Below are 25,300 nucleotides of genomic sequence, written 5' to 3'. Positions count from 1 at the left end.
GCAAGAAACAAGCAACAGAGGGATAAATGTAGCAGTGTGAAAATACAGGCTTAAAACAAGGAAAGGTTATGTACAAATACCTCAAATGTGGGGAGTATTTGTGAAAATGTACTCACCATCACTGCAGATTGGCCCCAAAGCTGTTTGAAAGTCTTGTCGCTCTCACTCAAGAGATGGCGCGCAGGACTTAAATATTTCATTTCAAAGATCTTTGTCATTCCGCATTCACATGTGCACATGGCATGCTAATGCTAACCCATATCTCTCGCTGACTTCTTCAAGTCTGTGCGAAGACGACGGTGCAAAATGCACTCAGGCGTACTCAGACTCCCGGATCATTCAGGATGACCTAGTTGGTTCGTACGCCGGCCTGCTTTGGCCACGTTCTCTGGGCTGTTTCATGTGGAGAACACTTGGGTGTTGTTGACTAGCTGACCTGCCGCGTGCATTATGGTTTTGATTAAAGGCAACTTGAGATGTAATTTGGGTCACGGTCCTGAGGGCAGAGGAGACGTCGCTGCTTTTGTAGGTGAATGGTTCTGTTTTTGTATTCACTGCAAGCGTCTCACATTACCTGCAAGTATTGTTGAAAATGAGTCTCTGTCTCCTTCTAATTAAGGCGCGGTAACAACCAGCACCTTCAGCAGAGCATGCACATATGCAGACAGACACGAACGCTCAACACACACGAACACGCGTGCACACAGACATCACAACCCGCTGCTGCTACCACAGAGAAGGGTTGAACAGATGTTGAGGAATTTAAGATGCAAAAGGGAACTGGGACTCCCCCCACCACCACCCCCGCCTCCCACACCCACCCTGTGCTCCACCTCTCTGCATCCCCCCCCCCTTCCTCCTCATCACATGCACACAAACAACCAGTTTTTCATCATAGCACACACATGAATCTACATATATAACACCCAAAACTCGATGATACCTCATTTCTTCACCTTCAGATGTGTATGGATGGGCATGCGTACACATGTATGTACACGTGCATGCACAAAAGCACAGGCGTACTTGTATTGTGGCCCACATCCCCCTCCAGGCTGGCCCTGCTCATAAGGGGCACCATGTGGCACTCTATTCCCTCTGGCACGAGGCTCTGACTCTGCCAGCTCTGCATTGTCCTCTGCCCGCTGGAGAGCACGCGCCCAAACTGTGGCCCTTCGCTCTCTCTCTCTCTCTCTCTCTTTCACCACCTTTTTCTCTTGTTTACCATAGAACTGAGATGGATGTCGTTTGCTTGCTTTCGGTCTCCAAAGTGCACCGAAACTTAAGATGAATGTGTCGGTGATGGAACACTGTTGGGAAATCTAGTTCCCGCGCCTCATTGTCTGCCGCCTTTTGTGTCCCGAAAAATTTCCAACCTTCATCCAACTGATGTAGCAACTATTGTTGTAAAGTGCTGGCGCCTAGGTTGTTTCTGGCAGGGATGGGCGATGCCTCACCGAATGTTCTGCTTCTCCCCTTCGAATGTCAAACATTGTACCGTCATCCACTCAACCTAAAAACACCTCCCCTGAATAAAACGAAAATATCTGATGTGTTCTTTTGGCGCTAGAATGCAACAAGAGAGCTGCATGTGTTCTCTGATCAGCTGATGCCTTCCATAGAGACTCCCTGGGGATTTGCCTGACATGCAAGTTGTGTCTAGTACACACTCATAGACAGAGGAACCTAGAATGTACACTTGCTTGTCCCTGGGTCGGGGAACCTTTTGAAGGACGGCTGTGAGCCCTTCAGTTCACTTTTTACTCTTTGCGTCAGTCAAAAGATGCGCTTCCTCTCAAAAACCAGCCTTGTGTTTCTGTGGTGACAGCGGGAACGTCCCCTGAAGTCCTCCTTCAAGTACACCACTGTTCTTGTCTGCTACCACTTTGCGTGCAGTGGTTCTTTAAAAACTGGCCTGTTTTTGTTTTTGTTTTTCCAGTTGGTAACACCGTTTAATTCAGAAAAAAAAATACAATCAGCATCGGTTTGTCTGCCTGTTCTTGGGAGAACTCAAAAACCTGTGCTTGGATTTTGATCAGATGTAATCGCATGGTAGAATTTAGGTTGAGGAACAAGTGATTAGAGGCTGGACGCAGATTTGATGGCACCTTGGCATAGATTCGCTTCCTGACTGCCAGTTTATTTAAAACCTCACCTTGGGCTCCCACCCTGTCAGTAATATTTGTACGAGCAGAGATCAATGTGACGCGGGGTTATGGAGTAGGGAACATTACTTAAATGTACAAAAACAACACATTAGAGACTGACAGCAAGAGGGGGAAAGTAATGACTTACACTTTATGATATACAGATGCAAAAACTATCAGTAGTTTATGCTAATTGACAAAATGTCATCAGTGCCACAGAGACAAAGAGTCACATGAGTGATGGTTTGATTTCTCTCTCGTTTCCTCCTCAGAGGGAAGCTGCTCCTTCCTTCCCTCCGTCGCACAGCTGCTCTGCGGAGAGGAGGGCTCGGCGGGGCTCTGGGTAGCCTTAGCTCTCTGTGCTTGGGTGAGAATTAGCTAGCTTTAGTGCTCGCCTTGCTTGGTAATCCCTTAATCTGGCCAGGATGAGGAGAAAGGCTTTAGCGGAGAGATGGTGTGTCAATCCATGTCTTCACATCTATCCTGGCACAGAAAACAAGGAAAAGTTAGCAGAGGAGAGGAGACAAATTTCATCTTTTGTCATCATGTCGCTAAGTTTTATGTTTAAGCATCGTCGGTTTATAGGTTGTGATGTCATGAGGCCAAAATTCAATGTCAGCATGTCAATTTGACATAGACTACTGGTAATATTTATGCTTTTTTGTGTTGTTGGGGAACCAAAATACAAATTCTTCCCAATTTTTAAGTTTTACATCCACAGAATATTGACATTTTAACATTCTTTGACATATGTAACAAAATATGAGTTGAATGTCATGAATATTGCGGCCCTCACTCTTGTAAACAGTGCAGCTTCTGGCCAAGGGGGGCCGCCAGAGTCAACACAAACTGAATAGTTCACAGTAGCTGCTTTAAAAAGGCACATGATTAGGAAGCCGTGGCGTAATGGTGATGGTTAAAGTGATTCATCGCCTGTATGTAGCGCTGTATGGTATCAATAATGTCTGTCAAATTTAGGACCGCATTAAAGTCTGCCGCTTCCTGCAGCTAACAGGCTTTTTTTGTTGTTGTTGTTTTTTTTTTAAGTTTTCAGTCCAATTTGAAGCTTCACTGGTGAGCGCAGACATGTTTAATGAGTGTTTGTGTTTGCTGTCTTTGGTTTTGTTTAGTGCAGTCTAAAAATACAGGAGTCGTAATAGAAAGCCAACAAAGACTGTCATCCGCTGAGGGAACAGTAAATCCTGGGTGAAATTAAAATATTGAAATATTTCCCTCTGCTGCATTCTTGAGCTTTTCTCCTTCTCATTTTACGCTTTTTTTTTTTTTTTTGGTTTTGTTTTGTTTTGTTTGTTATTAATTCGGACCCGTTTCTTTTCACTTTTCGCGCAGATGATCACAAACGTCCTTCCCCAGAAGTTCCCAACCCTTTGACGCGGCCACCCTGAAATTTCTACCTCTGAAAAATAATTGCACGAGTGGGGTGACCTTGCACCTGCACACACGTTTACGTCTACACACGTGTGAATGCCTGAGTGTGAGATCCGTCATGAGCTTATAATGATCATCCTATTCATATGTTAATTATCTACACACACACACACACACAGACACACACACACACATCTGCTTGTTTGGATCAGGTAACAGTTATTTTCCCCAGGGCCATAATGACTTCTAGAACGTAAGAGAAGGGCCACATGTCGGTCAAATCCATTTTTAAAAAAAAATTTTTTGCTCTATTTGACTCTCTTGTTCAAACCTACACAGCAGCGAAGTGTGAAGAGGATTTCGGGGAATTTTCTTCTTTTCGCTTTGATCGTACAATTGTTGTTTGTTTGATTGGTGCTCCTTGAGCACCGTGATGCTGTCACAACATATCAGACCATCTAGGTTTGAACCAACACTTGGGACAGATTTTAGATCTCCGCGTTTACATTAAACACTTGGGGTTTTTTTTAAACCTTTTTGGGACATTTAATCGTAGCAGCTGATTTAAAAAAAAAAAAAAATTTTTACAAGCAAATCACTTGAGTGAGCGAGAACCAAGTTGAGGCTTTTTTGTCCAAGTTTGATTTCAGCGCCGACTCATGGAGTTCGTCTCTCAGAGATTCAGTAATATCATGTTGTGAGCCAATACTGAGTCTCCTTTGAGGGTGTTGTGGCTGAACTGTGGTGGACCAGTTCTCGCCCCCTGGGGTCCTGTTCTGCCCGTGTGTGAACTCAATGTTTGTGTATTTTCCTCTGTTACTTTTTAGATTCTGTCACACAATTCATTGCATGTCCGTGCTCCGATCCTCCTTAGAACGGCGTCAGGACGTTCTGAGTGGACCTGCACCTTGAAAAGACATGAAAAATTAAGTTGTTTTTTTTTCTCAGAAAATGCTGTGTGGGATTGTTCATGTAACTCATATGTTCTGAAGTATATTTAGAATATTTATCTACTACCGGGTATTTGTGTGGTTTTTAAATCTTTGTGAATTTGAGGCAAAGCAACAAACCTGCTGGCTTCTGACTTGATGGTGTTCACCACAGGCAGCTTTCTCTGTGTGGGAATTCCGTGGGAATGACACACCTCAAAATTTGGGCTTTTATCGTGGCATCATTGTCATTGAGGGCGTATTCAGGGGTGTAAAAAAATACTGTCGTTATCACGAGTTTTTCTTTTGTCTCATAAAAATGTTTTTGAAATGAAGGTCGAGTGACAACCGCCTGATGGTGAGTGATAGTTCAATTATACCCCTGATAAGGGTCTATGAATAACAAAGCCTCCCAACATGTTAACACTGTCATGAATGCAATAACACGGAGGGGAACGAGGGGCGGCCTGCTACTGATTGTGCTACCACATGGTAATGAATGGCTAATGTGCTGGTGCAGAGGAGCCGTTAATGCCATCCTAATTCCCTTTCGCTCAGAGCAGGGCGCTGCGTCCTGAGCCTGTTAATCTGAACCCTTCAAACCTCTAATCTGGGAATCTGTCACACACACACACACACACACACACACAATCAAACAAACACACAGACCTCCGTGCAGGCAACCTGTCACTGCCTTGTAAAAGCACTACACCGTACCTGCCATACCTCTCTCTCTCACTCTTCTCTGGGACACATGTGACATATTGAGCGCCTGCAGCGAGATTCTTCCCCTTGAGCGGCATTCCAGAGCAGGCCGTCCCAGGGGAGCATGGGAGTGGGGCCGGGCCGGGCAGTAGTGAGTCTTGGGGGCACTTTGTAGAGGGGTGGGGGGGTGGGGTGGTTGATGCAGCAGGGTCTTGTTGATGCAAAAGTCTGGAGGATGGTTGGACTCTCTCTCTCTCTCTCTCTCCCTCTCTCTCTTTCTGCTGCTGTCTCGGTCAGGAGATCGCAGCAGGACAGAGTGGCACAGAGTTTCTCACTCCTCTAGAACTTCACCCACAAAGTGAACCAAGCCACACGTCACCCACGTACTAGCATGCACCTGCTTGCCGTTTCGTCAGCTACACCTTCATAAACTAATGTATAAAAACTGTTTTCAAAGCTGCAATGTGCTGTTTAACTGTGCTGAGCAATGCTGAAGAGGCCAACACTTGGGCCATCCCGTTTACATGAAGTACAAGCACACATTGAGCACATACATGGATATCATCAAAGTCTGCAAATTGTAGTAAATTTTCAGCCCAACTGCCAAAATAGGTAATGCGACCACTGATCCAGAACACCATCCACACCATCTGTGGGAGCTTAGCCCTCCCTTTTATTCTGAGTTATGGACAATTTTATGAAAACTAGGTTTTCTGGAGCACAGACGATTGAAGGACTCAAGGAGAGCGATATCCTGATAACAAACACACAAACTGGTGGGAAGAGTGATATGATGTCAGCAGATCCAGAACTGATTCTGGATCAAGCAATTGTCCTGCCAAATGTAATCAAAGTTGCCTCCCCCCCACCCCCCCACCCCCGAAAACCGAGGCTCCCATGAGAAGACAAATGCTAGAAGTGCACACACACACACACACACACACACACACACACACACACACACACACACAAGCACACATATAATAAAATATATGAATATATTTTCATGCAAATTCAGACGTGCAAAAGACCTCAAAGGTTCTGCGAAGAACCGGGCAACAAAAACGTTTGGCTCGACGCGCGTTGTGGCCTCCGTGCACCCTGCGATTGTTGTCTGTCTGATTCCATGTGATATCTGCTGATTTGCAGGTTCCTCTGTTGCTGCTTTATTTGCACTGGGTGTTGCAAGTTCGCCGCTCTGGATCTGTGACAACGTGTTTCCTCCAGCCACCGTCGTTCCAAGGTAATTTGTTGTCTCTCACATGAACGCATAAATGCGTCTTCGCCCGGCCTCTTCACTGCGAGCTGCTCATAGTGTTTCCGTCCTTAATTAGATCAGAACGGGGACTCTGTGCGCGTGAGCGAGGTCACTGCATGCGCGCATTTTTTTGTCACATATTATCTTATCATTTTTCCTTTTTCTCTCCCTTTGTCCTCACTCCTCTCCTCGTTTTTTTTTTCCATCTCCTGGTTAATTTTTCATTTGCTTTGCCGTCATAGCGGGCTGGTACATTAACCAGCGGTGCCAGTCGAGCTCTCTGCTTGTGGCTGTATAAAAATAAACACACTCTAGTTGTAATGAACAGATGTCACAGAATTTAAACGCGCACACTCCCCCGCCCCCCCCCTTCTCCTCCACCACACACACACAAACACACACACACTTCACCCTCCTCTGCCACCTCTACTCCTCCTCCTCATTCTTGCTCATGCATGCATGCATGCACACACCGCATGCACTTTCACTCCTGCATGCAGAAACGCTGACAGTGAGTGAGCTGCAGGATCAAAACACTTGTCCACATATTGAACATATAGGAACTCTGTATTCCCGTGTGAGCTTTCCCTGGCAAGCCTGGCAGACATGGTTGCTCTGCCAATCACTTCCTGTCCCCCCCCTCCCTCCCTCTCTGTCTGACTGTTGGTTCTGACAGCAGGCTAACACTGTGGTCATTTTACAGACTTTTTTCACGAGGTCCTCCCATCCACTTCCTGTCACCCCACAATCCCCGTCGGCATCATCAGAACCCATTTTGAAAGGATGGGATGAGCACGTGTGTGTGTGTGTGTGTGTGTGTGTGTGCGTGTGTGTGTGTGTCCATCCCCCTTGTCACTATCCCGCTCTTTTCCTATTGAGCGTGTGCCAGCTCTCTGTGTTTGCTGGCTGACAGGACTGAAGGAGAGACGATTGTTCTCCATGTACCCAGAGACCCTCCCCTGCCAAGTCTGGGATGAAATCCTTTCTATAGTGCTAACTCCTCACAGTCGGGCACCTCACAGTAAAACACACCGCATTACTGCTCCGAGTGTGGGGGGTGATACCATGCTAAAGTCGGTCAGATACAAAGGTCTGTTCTACACGAAAACTGCAAAAACCTCTTTTAGTAAGACTTGAAAACTGTTTGTTGGTCTACTTGTTGGGCAGGCGAGCTGATAAAGCCGTCAGAACTGGCCTGAAATTAAATACCATGAGACGCTGATTGGAACGATGCTTCACCCAGGGTGGTCAGGAGGAGGCCTGCAATTATTCTCATTGCTGGTTATCAGTGGTTTCAGTCCTCATTTTGATCGTGAAACAAATGCCAATCACAAGTTCCAAAAATCCCAGTGCGATGTCACGTTGTTTTTGTGAGTCTGATCAGCAAACCAACAACAAAAAAAAAAAGTACTTTGACAATCCTAAAAGCTCTAAATCTTGCAAGGACATTCCTCTGATTTTAGTAAAAGTATCACTCACAAGATTTAATCTCCTAGCAAGCAGCGTTACTGTGTCACCAGGGTTTTTTTTCAAGTATTATTTCAAATATTTGTGCTTCTACCTCTCACAGATAATTTCACTTGATTTCGGACAAAAAAGCACAAAAACATTTTATTTGTTTTGTGATAGATATAACTATCTGTCAGCCATAGGCTTTCATTGAAGAAACTGCTTGAGTTCACAAGAATGAAGTTAAAATTTGACAATTACACTTGTAAGATTTCAATTTTGCAGTTTATAACGTCATAAATGCAAGTATTTCTTGGTATTTGTGAGACTGTTAACAATTTTCCAAACAACTAACTGATTAACAAGCATCAATCAGTATTGGCCAGTGATTAATTGATTAATTGTCTCAGCCCTGTACGTTCTGTCCCTCGGTGTAAATCTTCAGTTACCAGTTTTTTTGGAAGCCAGGCAGAAAAAAAAGGCTCATGCATTTTAAAAACTGTCACCGATAATGAGTGTAAATCAATTCAGCTGTTATCAGAAGATGATGTTTCAGGATGCTTTTTTTTTTTTTTTTTTTTTAATCTTGCAATGAAAAACAAACACGGAAGAGTCTGTCACTCAAAAGTAGAGCTGTAAGTTCGGAGGAGCAGGGGAAAGTGTTGATGGACAGAGCAGGTCATCCCCGTCATCCCCGCCACGGCGGGAGAGGCGGGCGCCGGGGGATTAAAGGTGACGGAGGGAAGGAGATGGGAGAGATGAAAGGAAACGGGGAGAGGTGCGGAGGTCGTCCGGGGGGTGATCAGTGAGGTGGATGCGATGCCATCTGACAGGTCCAGCTGGGAGACTGCCCGCCCCCCAGCGCTGCAAACTGGTCAATATGGAGCCCAATTACTGCTGCCCATGTGACCAGGGCATCATCCAACCCTATCATAACACACGAGCACGCACACACGCACGCACACACGCCATCTGTGCAGACCAGCAACGACCCCCCCCCCCCCTTCCCCTGATCCAGTTGTGTCCCCGCGCACGCTCCTATTTAACCTCCTAAACTGGGGCCAGCCACGCCCAGGCCCCGCCGCCGGACCCCTGCGCGTACAGCAGGATACGGGAGGTCAGCCGGACAGGTCAAGAAGACTTTCACTCCCGAGCCAAACTCTCAGGAACAATCTCTTTTCCCCTGTACAACATCTGGCACCACCTATCTGGCCACCCGCCAAATCCAGTGCTCCGGTTCTCTCCTGCCCAACCCCCACCCCTTACTCCCCCTCTCCTCCTCAAGCTTCTCCCCTGGCAGGACCTCCAGCGCGGTTCTCGCTCTTCTTCTGCCCCACTGGCCGAGCTGCGCCGCGCCCCGTTGTGTGATAACAAACAGATGTTGTGGAATTTCCTCGGAACGGGCTGCCAGTGACAGGCCGGCCGGCCCGGCCCGCTGTCTGGCAGCGAGGGGCCACTGCTGCGTACAGTCTGGCACCGAAATTGGCGTAAATACGAACGATTGTTGCCTCTGTGCACATGTGCAGCATCAACGTGAAGGCGCAGGACGCCGCAAACGTTATGTCCTTTATTCTGCGATTTTCTGCACATAAAACTCACGAGTGATGGCGCATCATCACCACCCCCCCCCCCACACACACACAAGTCTTTGTCAATTGGATTTAATCTCTGCCAGATTGCATCCTCACAATCTCCTGCAGATTATTACCCCCCCCCTGCATTTATTCCCTGCATCCATATTATTAGTCTATGTGATATTTTAAAACACACACACACACACACACACACACACACTAGCTTATTATTTTAGCTAATTGGAATTCACACCATAGTACTTGTGACATTTTGATAATCGCACTATTGACTGTTATGTCGGACAAACACTCTTGATTTTTTTCTTCTCCTCCCAAGTTGAGTGAGAAAAAGAGTGGGCATGAACATGATAATTTAAACAGCGAGATTCATTCACTCACTTTTCATCCGGAGTGGAGCTCAGAGTGTCACTGGAACTTTGTTGTTGTTTTTCTATCCCTTAAGTCGCTATGCAAGACTTTTATTTGCACATGCAAGTGATACGCATAATACATAAGTATTAAATGATTAATTCTGAAAACAATATGAACTAATCTGATTTATGGAAACGTGTGAAATATTTTTCAAGCATTTAAGGGCTGGAAATGGTATTTACTCAAATATCAGAAGCGACGTGACGATTATTAATGAATTTAATCGTATTGTAATTATTTTTGCGGTTTATTTATTTAACAAAATGTGTGATACACTTTCAAACATGCACATTAGTATGATGTGAGAACATGTCATCTCTCTCTCTCTCTCTCTCTCTCTCTCTCTCTCTCACACACACACACACACACACACACACACTGGCCTATTGAGTTAAAAATTAAATGAAACTACGCTTATTCAGTTAAATGAAATTAAAAAAAACAAGACTTTCCAAAAAATGATTTTATTTTTTTTAAAACTCGTGCAAACGCGTGTGAGACTGTGTGTGCGTGTGAGACTGTGCGTGTGAGACTGTGTGTGTGTGAGAGACTGTGTGTGTGCGCGCGCGCGCGCTTGTTTGAAGTTTGCACCTGTAAGAACTGTAAACAAGGACGCAGCGCAGCTATCATTCAACTCATGTACATTGCAGGGAAACATGCATATTCATAGGCCAGCTCTTCACTGCCGTGTATCTGCGCGTTTGTGTGTGTGTGTGTGTGTGTGTGTGTGTGTGTGTGTGTGTGTGTGTGAGTGTGTGTGTGTGTGAGTGTGTTAAATGAGTGTGTGCAGGTTAGCTACTCTGGATTCTCGTTTTTAAACGTCCTGGATAATGAACAGATGCTGCAAAAATTAGGAAAGAAACATCGACTCCTCCCAGCAGTGTCACTTTGGCCCGGTGAACTGGCACACTGGGTTGTCCTCTCCGGAGCTCCTGGTGCTGCTGCTGGGGAACATTAAGGGACTTGGCACGGCTCTCCTCTGCCAGCCTGCCAGCCTCTCTCTCCCTCTCTCTCTCTCCGGACTATGGTGAGGTGGTGGTGGTGGTGGTGGTGGTGGTGAGTATTTTGATAGATGCCCTCTCCTACTGCTGGCTGCTTTCACTGTTGGACTAACTCCTCCAGAAATATATGCAACTTTTTTTTTTTTTTTTTACTTTATTGATGAGGCCAAAAAAGAGAGAGAGAGAGAGAGAGAGAGAGAGAGAGAGAGAGAGAGAGAGAGAGAGAGAGAGAGAGAGAGAGAGAGAGAGAGGAGGCAACAGGAAAAGTATAAAGCAGAGTTGATCTGCAGGGTCCAATCGGTGGTTTTGGAGCCGAAACCCCGCCGCGCCTCGCACTGCAGATTCCCACCAGGGAGGCTTTGACTAAATGAGTGCGCTCACAGGTCGAGACGCCTGCCAGTTAAACACGCTGCAGGTTACATTGTAGGAGTTTAAATCGAACCTGAAAGAAGTGGAGCAGCACTTTTATCAGATGAGAAGAAAATGAGAGAAAAATGATAATGAATCTGAATTTGTTTCCTGATCGAAAATAATCAAAATAGTTTCGGCCGCTTTAAGAATAAACGGTAAAAATATACATATTTTTTGGTCCATTGAACGAAATTTGCAGCGGTGTGAGCGCACCGACACAACCAGCCTCACGCGTTTGAAAAGCTGCGTGTGATTTACCACATGTATCCAAATAAAAGTTGCTGGCAAGTTTGCTTTTCAAAAATACGCTCCAACGCGTGACCCATTTCTGTGTCATCAAATGGTTAAAAAAAACTATAAATACCTTTACAGCCTGCAAATGGCGTGTTATTTAGTTTTAGGTTTACATTTTTCACCTTCGTTTCATGTTGATATATAAAAGAATATAAATGATATATTACTTTAAACAAATAACAAGAAAAAAAAACAAACCCGGGCAGTGAAATGCTTCTGTTGGGATCTAAACTTCGGTGTTAAATCTGAAACACAACTGAGGACGAAATTGCTGGTGGTTGAGAAATTATTATTGACGAAACTATTGAGTTTGGTTGCTCCCCAAAACTCAGAATAGTTTGTTCGGGTTAAAACATTATTTCCCTGTTGAATCTTTATTTATGTAAATTATGCAAATTTAAAGAATATATATATATATATATATATATATATATATATATATATATATATATAATTTATACTATTTTCCTGAACTAAGAGGCAATTATCCTTGAGATCTCTCTGCTCCTTTTCATGATTTTATCTCAGATAAAATAGTTAAAGGAGGACAAAAGTCTTCATTGCTGATATTGATATTAATGTTGGTCTCCCACAGCCTGCGTGTGTCCTGACAGCAGCGAGCACCCGGGACATTTTGGGGAACATATGGGTCCTGGGGCACCGCTCCAAACCCAGCCGAGGTGGCAACGGATGCCCCTTTCAGTGTGTGTGTGTGTGTGTGTGTGTGTGTGTGTGTGTGTGTGTGTGTGTGAGCGTGTTATACACCAATTTTTTTGGGAGTAATTTCTGGGGTGACTTAAATTCAATAAGCACACAGCACACAGATTTAATTCCGTTAACAAGATGATGATGAGGATGAGGATGATGATGATGATGAAGAGGACGATGGAGTATTTGAGAATTAAAAAAAAAAAAAGGAAAACAAAGTCCGTCATAAAATCTGCAGTTACTTTACCGTAATTACACAAATGGGGATTTATTGATTTATTTATTTATTTAGAGAAATTAGTTCAACAAGTAAACCCAACACTTTCGTTTATTTTATGAGAAGCATTAAAAAAATGACACTAAATGTGTGTTTTATTAAATGTTCCACGTATTTGCTCCTTTTAGCAGTCAAGGCTGTTATTTCTCATGCAAGCAGGTGAACTTTTTTTGGGGCGGGGGGTTGTTGGCTTAAAAATCTAATAAATAAATAAATAATAAAAAAAAGCTCCTTAATGTGCTGCAGTCTATGAACACGTCACCTATTAGAATTACTTGGATTTCACCAAAAAGAAAAACAAAAAAGTTTTGGGAGCTGTCCGCGGTCCTGGAACTACAGTGGAGCTGCAGGCCTCCGTTTTTACCCTGGTGACCTTGAACGCAGCACATTGAATAACGCCATGTGTTTTGTTATTGCTGGAACTCAGCCTGTAGAATCTCCAGTCACTTAATAGTCATAATAATAATAATAATAATAATGATAATAATAATAATAATAATAATAGTAATGATTCCACTTATTTTCATATATCTTTTTTTTTTTAATCCGGCACCAGGATTCCTCACCAAGAGGGGAGTCAAGTGTGGCCTCCTCCCTTCTGTCCGGGTTTGTAGGCCCTCTACTCGGACTCCTGCGGGCTGTGGCACCAGGCCTGGTCCGCATCACATACCTCCCATTATAATGCTAAATTTTTTTTTTTAAAGCATAGGACTGTTAATATCCTCCAAATACAATGTCTGAGCAATTTAATTCAAAATGAAAACGATCACTTTTTCTTCACTTCCCATTAAAAGGTGAAAGTTTTTTTGGGGGTGGATTTTTGCAGGCTGAAAGCAAAGCTTAGATACAAGCGTAAATGAAGCAGGTTGCACAGTCTCATTTATTGTTATTTTATTTTACCACACAGTTGGTTGAATACAAAGCTGAACGACTTGATTTTTATGAAAAGAACAAAAATAAGAGAGAGAGAGAGAGAGAGAGAGAGAGAGAGAGAGAGAAGGGCTCAGCAACACATGGGGTCCCTTCATTTCCATAGACTATTAACATTAATTACAGAAAACAACACAATAAATACGTGCAATAATAATAATAATAATAATAATAATAATAATGTCAACATAGCAAAAATTAATTAAATTAAATCTTAAAGAAAAGTACAGTGCAATGGCTCAGATAGAAGAATAAAGTCATGTGAATAAATAACATTAAATAAAGAAAACGAGAAAAAATGTCTGATTTCAATGTATTTTGATGTTTCAACATAGTTGGGTGTTGAGTGCCGTGTGTGCGTGTGTGTGCGTGTGTGTGCGTGTGTGTGTGCGTGTGTGTGTGTGTGCGTGTGTGTGTGTGCGCGCGTGTGTGTGCGTGTGTATGTGTGTGTACAGCAACAGTACAGACTGATGAAACATACAGTGTCTGTCTTCGACTTGTTGCCTCGCTCTGTGGTCTTTCCAGGTTTTGCATAGATGCGAAACGATTGATTTGCTGGAGAACAGATTCTTTTAACACAAACCCCAATTTGTGCATTTGTTTCTTCTTGAAATCTCACCCCCTCCCCCAAGTCTCGCGAGAATGATTTTTCTCTTTTCTTCTTCTTCTTCGTCCTCTTCTTCTTCTTCTTCTTCTTCTTCTTCTTCTTCTTCTTCGTCCTCTTTTTCTTCTTCGTCCTCTTCTTCTTCTTCTTCTTCTTCTTCTTCTTCTTCTTCTTCTTCGGTGATTTAGCTGTCATGTCACTACAGCTACAGCCAATTTCAAGGTTCCAGCTGCAGCCAGTGATGTAGTGGGAAATAAAGAAGTGGGTGACTTTAAACTTCCGGTCATCAAAATGCAAACAGGCACTGATACAAACACAAAACCACATTGAAAAAAAACCCCAAAAAACCCAAAACATTTACAATTGGAAATTCTCTTAACAAATTTCCTCTGGATCAATTCTGTTGCGTAATTTTGTTTGTGTGTGTGCGTGCGTGCGTGTGTGTGTGCGCGCGCGCGCGCGCGTGTGTTTGTATGTGTGTGTATCGCCTGCCACTACATCGCTGACTATAGCAAAGAAAATACCTGGTAAATTAGATTAAAAATGAGTTAAACGTCTCCCCAGAAAGCCTAAATCCTCGAGGGGAAGCTTATCAAAATGTGCCGTGTTTAGATTGTTGATTGGGGGGGGGGGGGGCACGACAAGCTTCTCTCTTTTAATTGTGAAAAAACGCGTTCAGTTCATCATACACGGGGGCCCGGTCGTGGTGTAAGTGCATGTCGTGGTAAGGCAGGACGTTTTCAGAGTGAATGCCACTCCGGGTCCCCGAGGAGCCAAACACAAGGTTGTGGGCCCCGGTGGGTCTGGAGCCAGGCAGGCCGGAGTAATGCATAGAGTAGTGGTAACCCTTCTCGTTTTCGGGGGATGCAGAGCCTTGGTGCTTCAAGGAAAAGTTGCCATTGATGCACAGGGGCGGGCTGAGGGGACCCTCGTACTCGGGGCTGTTGTACTCCGGGGATCCACTCCCTCCGTACAGAGAGTCGTAAGCGGAACAGTAGCCGTGCGTGCTCAAGGGATGCGAGTTCGAGCCCTGGCGGCAGTGGGGGCTGGAGAGACGCGCACACTGGTACGGGTAGGAATGCATGGAGAAGGAACCGGACCCGTACCTGCCCCCCTCCTGACACTGCTGCTCGGTTAGGAAGTTACGGGAGTTCAGCTGCAGGCAGCCCGCCACCAGGTTGGTGGTGGGCTGGGAGAGTCCCTTACACAGGGTCTGGACGTAGGACACCAGATCAGGCCTTTTTCCAGAGCGCAATATCTCCGACAGGGCCCAGATATAGTTTTTGGCCAACCGCAACGTCTCAATTTTGGATAGTTTTTGCGTTTTGGAGTAGCACGGCACCACTTTACGCAGATTGTCGAGCGCAGAGTTCAGGTCGTGCATGCGGGTCCGCTCACGCGCGTTGGCCTTTATCCGCCGCATCTTGGAGCGTTCGATCCGGGCCTGGGTCATTTTGCGTTTCTTGGGGCCTCTTTTCTTGGGCCTTTCTCCCTCTGTGTCCTCTCCGTCGTCCTCCTCCTCCACCTCGTCGTCCTCGTCCTCTTCCCCGGCGTGCTCGGAGTGAGTCCGGCTATCCCCTCTCAGATCGGCAGAGTCCATGTCGTCCTGGGTGTCTTGGTCTTCATCTTTGACTTTGGGATCCTCCCCGTCGCTGTCCTCCGCCCAGCCGGCGTACTTCTGCACATCGGGAAGCAGCGAAGGGTCACTGAAAAGCCTCGTCAACATTGTGGCTCTGGAAGGGAAGAGAAGAAATCCAATCGAATGAGGCCTCAGGAGCGTAAGACAGCTGAGCAACAAGAGAGGAAAAAAAAAACAAAAACAAACAAACAAACAAACAAAAAAGACTCTGGCTCTGACACGGCGAACACGTCACCTTAAATACGTGATTTATTAATTTAAACCCCACTGAAGACATGTCGCTAGATCTGCTGTCACTCCCAGAACATTATTTTTGTGTGCCTGCTTTTTTTTTTTTTTTTAAAGAATACTTTCAGCTTCTAAAGGACAAAGAGTTTAAATGTGACGGGAAGAAGAAGAGGAAGAAGAAGAAGAAGGAGGAAATAAGCTCTTAAAGCTTTGTGCTGGGTTGCAGCCAGACGGATCCCCATTTAAATCCCTGCTGTCATCAGTGTGCCCTGTCTCGTCCTCTCGCAGCGGGTCCCAGCGGCAGGGGCCACATTACAGGTCCCTTGGGGGAGGAGTGGGGGGTGGGGGTGGGGGGCCTCCTCCACTTTCACTCCTCCTGACGCCCATATATACACTCCTGGCTGCATTCCAGCACTATTCATCCGCGCCATACCTCCTCAGAGGAGGCGGATTTTATTTAATTGTTAGGCTGTAGCTTGTATAAAGTCACGCTGATGATTAAATTAAGGCTTATAGACATTTTTCTAATTTAAGCCGTAAAAAAAAAAAAAAAAAAAAAAGCCTGGAAAACAGATTAGGACCTTTATGAACAATTTCGTAAGAAATTAAACGTAAATGTGCACGTTTTCAATTCTTTAAAATATAATAACACTAAAACAAACCAAAAATGGAGGAAGAATATATTTAAAATATTTTATCAGAAAAAAATGCCTCAACATCTCTGGCTGTAACAAATTACATTTGCATGCGTATTAATAAATGCAAAATTTAAAATAAATTAAAAAATGAATGCAATTGATCGGCCTACCACTTGATTAGTAAGTGCAGGGATATTGTGATCTTTGACATCCTCCCTGGCTGCGTCCCTAACACTTCCCATCTATTATTACAGAGCAGCAGCAGGAGAGAGAGAGAGAGAGAGAGAGAGAGAGAGAGAGAGAGAGAGAGAGAGAGAGAGACCCCGCTACAGTAGGCTGTGGTGGTTGGGTAATTATCTCGTGTGTGTGTGTGTGTGAGAGAGAGAGAGAGAGAGAGAGAGAGAGAGAGTGAGAGTGCGCGCCAGGGGCAAAATCTAGTTTTTAAATCACAGGCTCAGGAGGTTTGCTCAATTAGAAGCAAAAAAAAAAAAAAAAAAACACAACAACGTTTAATTAACAGACCATGCAGCTTACACGAAATAGATTTCACACATAATTCAGTATGCACGAGTGCATCATTTCAAAGCACTTTTTTTTTTTTTTTTTTTTTAGTCAGCGATGGCTTGTATCCTTTTAGCCCTCGTTAAATATATATATATGTATATGTTCTTACTGGCAAAACGCTGAGAGAAGAATTTGAAAAAAAAAACCGCGTTAAGTTGAGATGAATTATCGAAGGATAAAACTGGACAAACAGAGATAAATCACGACGCTCGCTGCCCTGTCACACTCCAGCGGCGATGTCCCACCCTTTCATTTGCTCCGAGATGCAAATCATCGACGAGATCGTCAATAAATCTCCCATTAAGCTCGAGGACGTCCTTCGTTGAGGTGTAAAAATCTTCCATAAATATCTGTGGTGCTCATCTTTTTTTTTTTTTTCCTCCTTCTTCTTCTTCTTCTTCTTCTTCTTTTTTTTCTCGCTAATTCCTCGGCGTGCCAGACGCAGAGGTCTCTAAATCAAATTAGTGTCCGGTATCATCTATTCACAAGCTGCTCGCTGCGTATCTCAGGAGGGCTTCCCGGTCCTCAGGAAGACCGCTGCCGTTGTCGCTGTAAACGATCCCGCGTTTGCCTTTTGACTCAAGTGTGTTTTTTTGCTTGGCTTTTATAATCCAGGTAGATTTGGATGTCAGAAGTTGAAGGGCATGCGGGGGGGTGGGGGGTGGGGGGGCAGGGAGGGAGAGAGGGAGAGAGAGAGAGAGAGTGAGGGAATGATGAGCTATTTGTGCAAATCCAATAAACTGACGTGCACGCCGTGTGACAGGTTCGTTAAAAGGAGCCACCAGCAGATCGAGTCAGTCGGTAAAAAGCCGATATCGGTGATCCACAGGATCAATAGATTCCCCACGTGGATTCGTGCCAGCCATACCAGACAGAAACAATCCCAACAAGCATAAAGTCCACAACACCTTCCGTCTCATAAGCGTTTGTTCCATCTGTTTATTTTGGAGTAATTATATTTTTTTTCCTCCTCCATTTTGGATCAATTTAATGCTACAACTTACCTCCTCGAGTAGGGCTCTTCACACAGGATGGGAGCGAGAGAGAGAGAGAGAGAGAGGAGAGAGAGAGAGAGAGAGAGAGAGAGAGAGAAAGCACCGGAGTTTCAGACCATCTTCTGGGACCGCACGAAGCGACGCTCCGGATCAGTGTTTAGGTTGCAGGCTGCAGCGCGCGGCGGCGGCGGCGGCTCTCCTTCACTGCCGCTGACGCGTGCTTTAGTGGCGCTCCTCTCCCAGTGCGCGCACTCTCCAGTAACCGGTGCTGTGCGTCTTTCGCGTCTGCGTGTGTGAGTGAGCATGTATGTGTGTGTGTGTGTGTGTGTGTGTGTGTGTGTGTGTGTGTGTGTGTGTGTGCGTGTGTGTGTGTGTGTGTGTGTGTGTGTGTGTGTGTGTGTGTATGTGTATGTGTGCGTGAGGCAACAGTGAGCTACCGGGGACGGGGTTACATACCAGCTAAGGCTGTGATGCCAGCGCCCATATGGCTGGCACGTCACCGGCAAGAGCCATCACATGAGAGCCCGGTGATTGACATGCGCCCGCATTCGGAGAGATTTGCCCTCCCGGGGGAAGAGAGAGAGAGAGAGAGAGAGAGAGAGAGAGAGAGAGACAGAGAGAGAGAGAGAGAGAGAGAGGAGGTGGTGGTGGAGGAAGAGGAGGAGGAGGGCTTCGCCATCTGTCACCGCGCTAGCGCTCACACAGCCAGAAAAAGGAGGAAAAACAGAAGAGAAGAGGGAACAAATAAAATGGTGGAACAAAAAGAGAGAGGGAGCGAGGGAAAAAATCATTGTTGACCTGCTGCTTCAAGATATTTAGCCCATTTTCTTAAGAAAACCAGTGAATTCCTTCTGAAATAAACTCTGATATGAATATATAAATATAAATATGAATATAGGCAGTGGATGTACAGGAAAGTCCAATGGGAGCATGAAACTGATTATTCCACAGGGCCATGTATGAAGTGGCCAAGCCATAAAATATTTTAGTGTTATATGTCTTAAGATCACTTGCAGCTGGTCGATTAAATCATATAAGCGGGCAATTAATCAATTAACAATTTTAAAAGACTCCCTGTCTCCTATGCAAGTTCAATAAGAGGATAATAATATAGGCAGCTTATCGTAAAATTACATCAATCAATTAACTCTTCTGAGAAAGAAACAAGGTTTAGTTGCAATGATTTACCCTCCACCGCATCTCTGGTGGGGGGGAGGGGGATGGGAATGCATTATAAGTACATTAAGGCTGTGGAACAGAAGGCATATTGTTTATTTATTTACCTAATTGGATCAAATTATGCTTCGATGTATTCAGAGGAACGACAACCCAAACCAATTGTGATTTGTTCTAACTCTTGTGGGCACAGATGACCCACTTGCAAAAGCTGCAAATGAGTCAGAATAAAAGGTAGAATATTACGAGTGCATGCGTGTTGTTTGTTTGTATGTGTGTGTGTGTGTGTGTGTGTGTGTGTGTGTGTGTGTGTGTGTGTGTGTTGCTGAAGATCAAATATTAACCGTGTTTAAGTGTGTGAGGTTTGCCAAAGCTTCTGCCGCTGCTGCTGGTGCTGCCGGTGCTGGTGGTGGCGTCTTTGGTGTTCAGTGAGTGAGGGGGCGCCTTCAGGGGCGAGCCTCAAAGAAAGAAGGGGAAGGGTGAGAGGGGGAGAGAGAGAAAGAGTGAGAGAGTGAGACCCAGGTGTGCAGGCTCACCAGGGATGTATGAAACATGAGGAGGGGGGACAAGCTTGAGATGACAGGGAATTGGTAAGAGCTGGCAGAGGTGGCTGAGATTTAGGAGGAGGCATGTTGGCACATCAAGTTGCAAGAATTTGTCGCTATCAGCATCCCAGTCCTGTGTGTTTCTGTGTGTGTGTGTGTGTGTGTTTGTGCTGCATTGTGTCCATCCCAGCACCAAGATATCTCTATTTAGCACATATTAGTGGAGTTAATGTGGGAGAAATGAGCTTGATGACCAGCAAGTCCAATTTGGCACAAAGAGACCCGGGGAACAGGGACCTGGAGGCTGAGAAATAGCTGATAGGAGCTCATCATGTCCTTGGGCCTGGATCACCCCTACATCCTCTCCACAGCAGAAGGAGTGTTGGGGCGGTTGCAGGGGTCATCCCCGGGGTCACCAGTAGTGTGGCAGCTGTGGCTGGGGAGCCATGATGCTGCACATCCGCTAATGTGTCCCATCCCTTGTGGGATTAAGGGATGGTAACCTGGCGCTACCCCAACCCATGGTGGTGCGATTGTGTCAGGGGTTTGTGTGTGTGTGTGTGTGTGTGTGTGTGTGTGTGTGTGTGTGTGTGTGTGTGTGTGTGTGTGTGTGTGTGTGTGTGTGTGATGGGGGGGGGGGCACGAAGCCTCGCTGCCAGCCAAATCAGTGCCCTATCCTGTCTCAGCTGCAGTGGGGAGGAGGAGGAGGAGGAGGAGGAGGAGGAGGAGGAGGAGGAGGAGGAGGAGGAGGACGAGGATTCGATGGCTGTTCTCAACAAGTCCAAAACAACCTTCAGGTCACCTTGCCAAAATAAATGCTAAATGTCAACAGTATGGCTTCAGCCAACGCTGGGCACAAGGCAGCTCCAATCAGCAAGGCTTTGATCTGATATTGAAATGCCGGAGGAGTGCTTGTTTGGAATTATGATATTTAAGAATGACTTTGCATCCTGTTTGCATGCGGATTAGTCTGAAGTGAGGGCCACCTGCTGTGCTTCTACCAGGATGTATGCATGTGATCCAAATGCAAACTAGAATCCCTTTTCCCTTTAGGATCATGATTCCCACACCAGGGTACACGCAGTTACATCAGGTGATACGCAAAAAGAAAAAGAAAAAAAAAAGCAGTGTGCTCTTAAAATCTTTCCCAAAAAAAAGCGGCGATTAAGTACCTTACCTGCTTGTGATTGACTCTCATTCCACCTGCCCAAACTAGGCTCCTACGAGCCAATCAGGGGTGGATGAGGGCCACAGGTGGGACCACTGGGGGTGGGACCCTGCGTCTCCTGGCCCTGTAGCACCCAATATGTTGCCTGACTTGCTCAAATAAATGGTTGAAACACCTTCACCCCAACCTCGTGGACACAGTACAACAAAGCATCTGCTCCAGGGCTTCCAGTACCAACTCTGACTGAGGTAGCGTTGATATTAGCGGCGCCAGCCCTATCACTGTTGGCGCTAGCGCAGCTCGTAGGTAGAGCGAGTTCACGGCAGATTGGTTGAATGTGTCTGGCGACACCGGCCCTTAAAAAATTGGGAACCACTGCTTTAAGATATCGAATTCATTGCCACTTACTTCCGTCTATGGTCAAATAAGAGCCAGTGGAGTTGTGAAGGAGAGAATTAGCGGAGTTAGCAGGAGATTTAGCATTATCAAACATCAGGTTCCCTCATTTCATTGTCAATACTCTTGAATTTTTGGTTTTAGTCCTTTAATGTTGCTTTTTATATGAAATGAAACATGGCAACAAAAAGAACTTGCAAGTTTCTGAGAATTTTTTGTGTCCTAAAACCAGAGGACACAAGCAAAGTAGCGAAACAACACACAAAAAAAAATTGTCACCGCGATAAGAGCAGAAGAGGCATTAAGCTCGTTTTGGTGACGCTGAAGTGATACATCTGCAGAGTTTCATATCATAAAAATGGTGTTTGTTTATGAAAACTAGACTTTCTGAACAAAACGTGTTTATTGTCATTAATGTTTGTTTATTTTTGACATTTATTGGCTCGGTTTTTGGTCCAGGGAACCCATGGCAGTATCTTCCATGTTGGCTAATAAGAATACGTCATCCCTGCAGCACTCTGTTAGCCTCTCAAAGTCACCAAGCCACACCTTCCTACCTTTGTCATCCTCCCTCCTCCCTTCCTCCTTTGCTCACTGTCAGACACGCGAGGTGATGACCTGCACTTCACTTGTCTTTCTGGATGAATTGCAAACTTCTGCTGACACAAATGTGAAATACAGCAGACACACACACACACACACACACACACACACACACACCCTCCCACCCCCCCCACCCCCGCCCCACCAGCCTCCCGGACCCCATCTGCACTCTCCTCTCTCCAGCCCTCTAATTGCATATGCACAAATGCAAATGCCTATTAATTAATTACTTGACTAATTAGTGCAGTGGTATTTTAGAGCGATAAATCAAGTGGAGATGGGGCCGAGGCCGTCGGGGGGCAGGAGGAGGGTTGCGTGGAGCATCGACAATGAACTCACACCGGAGGGAATCCTGCTACTGTACACGTCCGGGGTGTGACTGAAGAGGATCCGTACACCGGAGCCTCTTGAGTGAAGCACCGATTCCAAATGCTGAGGAGCCTGAAGAGGCCAGGAGAAAAAGGTGAGAAAAGGTAGATTAAATTTAGGTTGACCTTTGCTCTGGCAGCTGTGGTGCTGCCTGGCACGTGGCCAAGCTCGGATGCACCTATCCTCACAACCGCTCCGATGCATATTTACATGAACATTATAAAGCAAATACAACAGTCCAGTGAGCTGGTATCGTTTACACAGTGATGTGATAATTGTGGCATCTGTGATAGGGAGGTGAATCATTCTGGCAGCCTTGGTAAGATGTGTGTGTGTGTGTGTGTGTGGGGGGGGGGGGGGGATTCTGTGCATGTAGGTGTGCCAGGCCCCCACCTTGGTACCCATGGAGCTCGCCGGACTGAAATATTCATTCTTGTTTGCTCGCCCAGACAGTGTGGTCCTAATTGCAGCATCAGAAAGCTCCACCTCTCCTTCTCGTCTGGCTTGGCCGTGGCAGAGACAAACCTCATCTGGGATATGTAAGGATCTGTGTGTGTGTGTGTGTGTGTGTGTGTGTGTGTGTGTGTGAGTGTGTGTGTGTTCCTATATCCTCCCTTCTGGAGAATGGAACTGAGGTTGGCTTGCTCTTCTCACAATTTCTCACTCATTCACAAAGAGTGGAGGCACATTTTCAGGAAGCGGACTACGTCATCATGTCATTTCGCATTTTCAGCTTCTTGTCTGTGTTGGTTGGCTATTGATCTCTCTATTGAACATGTCTGCCTGTCTGTCGATCTGTCAGTCCACAGGGTATGTGAGGGGCTCTGGAGTTTTTCATCAGTTCCTGTGCCAACCCAACTCGTGCCTGGCCAAGCTGAACCATCTTGTGGGATTTTTGGCTTTTAATTATAGTAAGAGAGGATTAATTATGGCAGTGGAAACAAGGGGCCATGCATTATTGATGCTATGAGTGAAGGGCTGGAGGGGGTAGAGGGTGCTAATTAAATCACTGCCCTACTGCCATGTCCTCCTCTGTCTCTGCCTCCACCATGTCTTCCACCTGCTACGTCTCCAGTAGCCTCCCTATGCTAGTGCGCTCACACACCCACATGTATACACATACATTACCCCAAACGCTTGTCTTGTTTTCTTATGTATTTGTTTCTATATCGCCCGGCTGCTGGCTCGTGTGTTGGCCTCACCAGAATTTACAAATCAAAGTTAACGAACAATTTCCACTCCTCAAACAATCTCTAACTTTAAGGAGTTAGAAGTTTTCTTGCTTCCATTTTTTTTTTCTCTGTGGCAGAAACTTTTCTGTCCCGACTCTGTTGCGTCCCAGTTTGCATGCCGCCGCATCCCGTTGAGGGAGATCTTCACCCATTCAGTGCCGCGACGTGTTTCAAATTTATCCCGCTAGACCACCTCAGAGTCAAATTCAGCTTTGACTGCTCAGCATGTCGTGAGCTTTGTCAGGCACTAAACGTTACAGTAGGCTGCCATCTACTGGACTTTCGGAACAATTGAACAGCTCTCTTCTTTGCGCGCTTCATCCAAAGCGGCACTTTCTTGAGTAAACTGAAAGTTTTAATTAGATATCAAACAGTGCCGACGTATATGTTAACCCTGGCCCTCGAAGAAGACAGACAGTAATAATATGGACTGTTCTCGAAAAACTCAGCAGAATCATTTTTACATCGTTTTTCTGTCTGTACTTACAGTACGTGAAGCACGCTGGAGGAACTGCGAGTCGCTCGCGAACAGGAGAAGAATCAGCCGTGGGATTCCTGGTTCCAGGTTCAGTGTTTCCCTCCTGATCGTGACTGTGTCGTTCCCTCGCATCTCGCTTCTTGCGAGTCGTCCCATTGTGCGCTGTTGTTCCAGCACGTTCCAGATGGATGTTGCTTCTGCAGCTGCAGTGATAACAACACCGCTGAGCAGGTAATCCTCCTCCTCTCTGTCCCTTAGTTTAGTTTAGATTCGTCTTATTTTCATGTGCTGTGTTTGGGCCACTACTTTTTCCTCTTAGGAGTATTCAAATCATATTGTTTGAAGTAAAATTATAAAGCCCTTTGAAATAGTGAGTGAAACTTTATTGCTGTAGGAGCTGGTTTTTTTTTTTTTCCTTTGGCCCTGTAACATATTAATTAACTAAACAAAAAAAGAACAATAAAGCCCAAAATGAAACAAAAGGGAAAGCACACAGAGAATGGATACCTCTGCAAAGGTGTTTTTGTTTTTTTGTTTTTTTTTTGCCCCAAGGAACTTTGGTGCTTGGGCCCTAATTAAAGCTGCAGGGCTCTGGGCATCTCTGACTACTCTCCCCTCCCACTGAACGGCTTCCTCCTCCCTCCTCCTTCCATAGTACAGCCCTTTCAGATTGGTTGGTTTGCTTTTGTGTAATCCTGCTGACAAAACTGACAAATTGACCTCATTGGTGGAAGATGACCAACAAAAAACCTCCAGTACATGGCTGCACATGAACTAAAGACACGAAAGAATGCCACATAGAAAGCAGAGCAACAAATCAAGCTGATAAAGTACACCTGCATGACCTTGAGATGCTCACGAAATACCTGTAGCTGTCAGTTAGGGTCAAGGTTAGGGTCAGGCAGTCAGTTGAGATGGCTGTGTTTAGGGTCAGGGGCTAGGGAATGCATTACGTCAATGAAAGTCCTCACGAAGATATAAGTATGAGGTTGTGTGTGGGGTGGGGTACAAATGTCAGTAATACAGCATGATCTTCAAACCAACGAAGCTGCAATTACACCATTGGACCAGCAGATGGTGCACATGCCTCCTTCACCTCCAAAACAGCAGCTCCTCAGGTGTATCTGTCCTGGCTCCTCCTGGTTTGATGGTGCGTTATGA

At 45.5% G+C, this 25,300-nt stretch overlaps 1 protein-coding gene and 1 long non-coding RNA gene across 6 annotated transcripts; one reads left to right on the top strand and one right to left on the bottom strand.

Annotated features, from left to right (window-relative positions):
• Positions 1 to 6,342: 6,342 nt before the first annotated feature.
• Positions 6,343 to 24,359, top strand: LOC147244784 (uncharacterized). Its single transcript, XR_015110137.1, has 6 exons — positions 6,343 to 6,413; positions 22,319 to 22,523; positions 22,879 to 22,968; positions 23,232 to 23,340; positions 24,151 to 24,226; positions 24,314 to 24,359. It is a non-coding gene; the product is annotated as an uncharacterized LOC147244784 (long non-coding RNA).
• LOC147244785 (neurogenic differentiation factor 2-like) lies at positions 13,885 to 22,495 on the bottom strand. Of its 5 annotated transcripts, XM_086185576.1 has the most exons (3): positions 18,629 to 18,755; positions 18,182 to 18,197; positions 13,885 to 15,841 (listed from the first exon to the last, which is right to left on the bottom strand). In XM_086185576.1, the coding sequence occupies exons 1-3, from the start codon at positions 18,654 to 18,656 to the stop codon at positions 14,764 to 14,766; spliced, it is 1,122 nt and encodes a 373-aa protein (XP_086041702.1). In that variant the 5' UTR covers positions 18,657 to 18,755; the 3' UTR covers positions 13,885 to 14,763. The 5 variants fall into 5 exon arrangements, with proteins under 5 accessions (XP_086041702.1, XP_086041706.1, XP_086041701.1 ...); XM_086185580.1 differs by lacking the exons at positions 18,182 to 18,197; positions 18,629 to 18,755 and adding an exon at positions 22,400 to 22,495; XM_086185575.1 differs by lacking the exons at positions 18,182 to 18,197; positions 18,629 to 18,755 and adding an exon at positions 17,423 to 17,805.
• Positions 24,360 to 25,300: the final 941 nt, after the last annotated feature.

This window comes from Aulostomus chinensis, chromosome 18 (assembly GCF_037954235.1).
Source record: "Aulostomus chinensis isolate RoL2024-O1b breed Wild chromosome 18, RoL_Achi_v1.0, whole genome shotgun sequence".
NCBI classification, from domain to species: domain Eukaryota; kingdom Metazoa; phylum Chordata; class Actinopteri; order Syngnathiformes; family Aulostomidae; genus Aulostomus; species Aulostomus chinensis.
Note: the sequence above shows the minus strand (reverse complement) of the source record. Positions and strands in the feature narration are given on the sequence as shown.